The 5036-nt window shown below is 39.8% G+C and overlaps 1 protein-coding gene across 1 annotated transcript; it reads left to right on the top strand.

Moving 5' to 3' along the window:
* Positions 1-4424: 4424 nt before the first annotated feature.
* Positions 4425-4793, top strand: LOC128066252 (histone H2B subacrosomal variant). Its single transcript, XM_052659354.1, has one exon. It carries the CDS (start codon positions 4425-4427, stop codon positions 4791-4793), a length of 369 nt encoding a protein of 122 aa, XP_052515314.1.
* The last annotated feature ends 243 nt before the right edge of the window (positions 4794-5036 follow it).

The following is a 5036-nucleotide window of genomic DNA, read 5'->3' as shown; positions in this document are numbered from 1 at the left end:
CCTCAGTTCTCCTAGATCTTTTTCTTGTCTAGCACTGAAAGAGTTTTTTGGCAATATTAGCCTGATTTAAATGCACAGAAACAAACAAACAAAAGAATTCCCTGGCAGTTCAGTGGTTAGGACTCTGCATTCTCTGCCAAGGACCCAGATTCTATCCCTAGTCAGGAACTAAATCCCACAAGCCTAGCAGTGTGGCCATAAATGAATAACTGCACAGAAACAAATTTACATCAATCTGCATCTCTTCAAGTCTCTGAACCTGGAGTCCTGTAACCAGAGAACATGTGTCACCCTCAAGAGCCACTTTCCCCATCATCAGTCCCCTCATCAACTCATTCTATCACTCCACCTTTCTCCTCCTAACTCCCCTTCTTACCTCTCTGCCTCTTAACCCTTTCCCTTACTACTCCCATTCCAGTGTCTACAAAGAACTCTCCAACACCTTCAAATATATTTCTCTATTTTAGCTCAACTAGTGATTCTCAAACCTGACTTCACATTAAAAGAAGCTAAAAGAAAAAAATACCTGAGCCTCTCTCCCTGCAGAATCTAACAGTCTGGGGTCTAGCCCTGGCATGGGCTTGTTTGTTTAATCTTCCTAGGTGACTTCAAGATATAACCAATCTTGAGAACCACAGCCTAAACTAAGACTGGATTCTCCCCTAGCAAACAGGCTCCCTTTACCTCTTTCTGGAGACTACAATTTCTCCCACACCTGAATACCACCGGACAAGAAAGGGCAATCAAACTCAGGCTGTTTCAGACCATGGGTCTTCCATTTTCATACCAAAGCAAACAACAACAAAAAATGTCTTTCTTGGAGGTATTTTATTTAAATAACTCTGTTTCCTCTACCCCTACCACCAACCTTATCTGCCTGAATAACTTTTATATCCGTTAAGATTCAACCAAAACATCACGTCTCCTGAGAAGCCTGGTCTGGTAGGCTGAGTGATCTAGGGCCAACCCTATGTTCTTGCTATATCCAGTGGATGCCACGACATAGCCTTTAGGTCCCTGTTCATAGTCATCTGTCACTTTTCTGTCCGCCTACCTCAATAAACTGAGTTCCTTGAAAGTAAGAAATATACCTTCTTCATCTCTGTGTCCCTCCATGTAACCTATGCAATGCTTGGCACATGATTGGCATTCAATAAATACCGGTGAGAGAGCAAGTTGGGAAAAAGAGAAGAGAAGGAAGTTTGAAAATGAGGAAGAGTAAAGAAAAATATCTCTTCTATGTCATCTTCTGGCCTTCCAAGGATTAAGCTGACTATACTTAGCATGTTTTTGGAGCCATAATATAGAGGCACAGCACAGAAAGTAGGAATCCAAAACAATGCTTCATTTTTAGAAAAAATATACACATTACAAGAAAGTCAGCCTATATATAGAAAGCACTTTTTGAACATATTTCTAGTTATCAACTAAGGACAGTACTGTTCATCTCCCACATCTATACTATTGATAACCCAGATTTTCCCTGACAATCTCATTCTGTTCAGTGGCCATGGTGGGAAGAGTAAAGCCCCTCAAAGATGCTCATATCCCAAACCCCCAGTTATGTGACTACCGCCTCACATGGCAAAATGCAATTTTCAGATGTGACTAAGATGTGAGTTTGGAGATGTGGAGCTTATCTGGGTGGGTCCAATGTAATCACAAGGGTCCTCTTACATGAAAGAGGGAGGCAGGAAGCTCATTGTCAGAATGATGCAGTGTGAGAAAAACTATCTGTTCCTGGCTTTGGAGATGGAGGAGAAGCCAAGGAATGTAGGCAGCCTCTAGAAGCTAGAAAAGGTACGGAAACAGGTTCTCCCCTAGAGCCTCCAGACGGGACACAGCTTTGTTGACACCTTGATTTTAGCCCAGCGAAATCCATTTGGATTTCTGACCACCAGAATTCTAAAGTAGTAAATTTGTGTTGTTTTCAGAAGTCACTAAATTTGTGGGGTTTGTTTGTTTGTTTGTTTGTTTGTTTATAGCAGATGCAGGAAACTTAAGTGTTCACTGGGCACACTCGTGTCAGAACATGTTTTCTTTGAATTGATATCACTTTTGTCACAGTTACTGTTGAATAATCACTGTGAGTCTTGATGATGACTGTAAAAAAAAAAAGAAGTGCCTGGAAAAATGTATGAAATAGTTCTTAACTTTGGACTCTGGCTATACTTGAATAGCTCAGAGATTCCAGAACTCTGGCACACTGGATATCAGCCCTTTGACTCTGTTATGTCCCCTACTGAAGGTCATCAGGCTCTGTTCTAAGGCTAGGACCTTGAGAGTGGGGAAAGGGGAGAAAGGGGAAGAGGAGAGAGGGCTTCACGGTGCCCATTCTCAGGTTATCATAGATGCAAAATAATTAGACTTGCTGTACTGCCCAGACTGATAATAGCAGGCATCTCCTAAAGGACATTATGCTAAGAAGTGTCTATCCCTGTTCCAGACTGTCTGGAGGAGGAGGAAGGGAGAAGGAAAAGGAAAACAGCGTATCAGTGGTGAATTCATACATATTTTAGAATGATTCATTAAAATTTAAAAGAATATTCAGGTTAACTCCAAAGTATCCAGAAATTTTACAGAATCAGTATTCCTCATTTTCTGAACTTTCTGATCAGTCAATATTTTAGCACATAGCTTATCGTTTTGGCTTTAAAGTCTTTTTTAGCTACTGTAATATATTGCACTCTTCCTTCTTCCCACTCAGCACAGAACCAGTTGAGGGAGTCATAGGGATCAGAAATACAGGAATCAAATGTCAGCTTCATTACTGACAAACTAAAGAACAGCCATTAGGTGTAGGCTTCCTACTGCAGCACCTCCATGTTAAGAAGAATGACCTACTCAGTTACTGGCAGCTGGCAAAAGTGATCCAGCCCCATCAGGAGCAGAACTGCCCAGAGTTAATCCCAGCAAGAGTCCAGAAGGGACCAAAATAGGTGTGCCCATTGTCTCCCAACCTCCCTTCCTAGGGAAGATTGTCCCAGGGAGGAGTAAGCAAGGAAGAGAGAGGGCCAGGAGTGTCACACTAGTAAAAGGTCTTCAACATGGGTGCATGAGGAATAGGGGATGAATGTTTTTCACCTGACAGCTGTGTCTAAACAAGAGCAAAGAAAGCTATGCTGTAATTAAGCTAAGTAATTGTATCTTGAGTAATCTGAATGCAGTATTAGCAAGATCTGACTAAAGATCCATCACCCCAAAGCATACCTGGAAGCAACAGCCTCCATACTCGGTGATGAGGAACAGTCTGAGGTGTGTTACTAGCAATAAAGCATAGACATTTACAAATGATGCCTCTCGGCTTCAAAAATTAGAGCTTGTTCAAAGGTGTCTCTATAATAACATTACTCTTTCTTGCCTTCCCTCAGATTTACTGTCTTGAGTGGGAGGGAAAGGAAAGGGCTTATAGATAGCATTCCAGAAATTACACATAACCCAGACTCTCTTATCTGTGAAGTAGCTCACAGTGAAAGACATTTCCAGGCAGCATTAATAGTTATGGCAACCATGAGTTACTGAAATGCTTGTGAGTTGGGATTTTTATAGTTACTTCTATTTCTTTTTTATTTTATCCAGGGATGAATTTGATTAAGAAAGCAAATGGGGATTTTTTTTTTTAAGCATGAGTATCAACATGGCACATGATCAGAAATGACCCTACAAATACTTTTGGTTAATAATGACATAAGAACTACAATAACTTGTAAAAAGCAGACCATGTAATAAAATTTGTGAAATTTTCAAGGACTACATTAATGCCATTATAAAAAATTAATGAACACAGTTTACATATCTGAATTTAAACAATAAAATAGGAGGGTTTTGTTTTATTCTCTAGTTTTATTGAGTTACTCCTAAGGAGTTGTGGTCCAAAAAATAAATTAGAATTCATTTTTTAAATGTCGCAATTTTTAAAAGCAGATTAGTTTACATATTTATTTTTATTATAACATCATTATGAGATTTTTAATAGTTTATTCATTTGCTTATAAAATGAATTTATATACTTCTATAAACAGAGATTCCACCTATTAAAAGGTTTATGGCATTTTTTTCTTTTACTTTCCTACAACCAACCTCTCAAGTTGATGAGGTGTGCCAACTCTGAAAATATTGTATATTATGCTCAAAAATTGCTAAAAAATCAAGTATGAAAAATGAGTACTCTTCAACTATAAAGTCCTCCTCAATCCTTCTGCAACACTATCTTCTTAGGAGAGTTTTAAGTTGGCCAGAAACCAGATTTCCCCTTAACAACAAACCAGTGTTGTTGCTAGGGGATTATGACATAGGAAGAGTGACCTCCAGTCAGAGGGGAGCTCCAGAAGTCTGACTGTGACATGCCAGTATAAATATGAGCACTCCCACCACCTGTAGGCCCTTCTCCTCTCCACTTGTAACTCATAAGAACAACATCTGCAATGGCCAGAAACATCACCAAGAAGAACAAGTGCTGCAGAGGACACCATAAAGCAATCTACAGAAAGAAATCACGTTCCAGCACTGAATCTGGCCATAGGAATTATTCACTCTACATAAACAGGGTCCTAAAAGAAGTGGTTCCCCAGAAGGGCATATCATCTCACACCATGGACGTCTTAAACACCATGATCAATGACGTGTTTGAGCGCATTTCCACTGAAGCCTGCAACCTAATGTGTTACAGAAAACGCTGTACCCTCACCCCTGAAGACATCCAGAAGGCAGTGTATTTGCTGCTGCCTGAGAAACTGGCTAAGTATGCAGTCGCTTTCGGAAATGAAGCTGTCCAACGATATGTCCGCTCCTAAACTCCATGTTCCAGCTTCATTAAATCTTAGGGAAAGTAACTCTTACTTACTTCCCAAATGATCACTTCAATATTGAGTTCATTCTTCTTTTTTATAACATAGTCATATCTCCTGGTATTTTCCCTATTGTCTTATGTGTAGAGAAGAATTACTCTCTTGCCATTTTATGTTCTAATGATTTGGCTACTATTTAGGTTTTCCAACACCTGCTGCTCATGTGACTCCCTCCCAGAACTCACGTTT

This window comes from Budorcas taxicolor, chromosome 20 (assembly GCF_023091745.1).
Source record: "Budorcas taxicolor isolate Tak-1 chromosome 20, Takin1.1, whole genome shotgun sequence".
Classification (NCBI taxonomy): Eukaryota; Metazoa; Chordata; class Mammalia; order Artiodactyla; family Bovidae; genus Budorcas; species Budorcas taxicolor.
Note: the sequence above shows the minus strand (reverse complement) of the source record. Positions and strands in the feature narration are given on the sequence as shown.

Bases quoted from the DNA above. Each gene is read 5' to 3' on its own strand.
- LOC128066252 (XM_052659354.1), top strand. From the start codon at position 4,425: ATGGCCAGAAACATCACCAAGAAGAACAAGTGCTGCAGAGGACACCAT.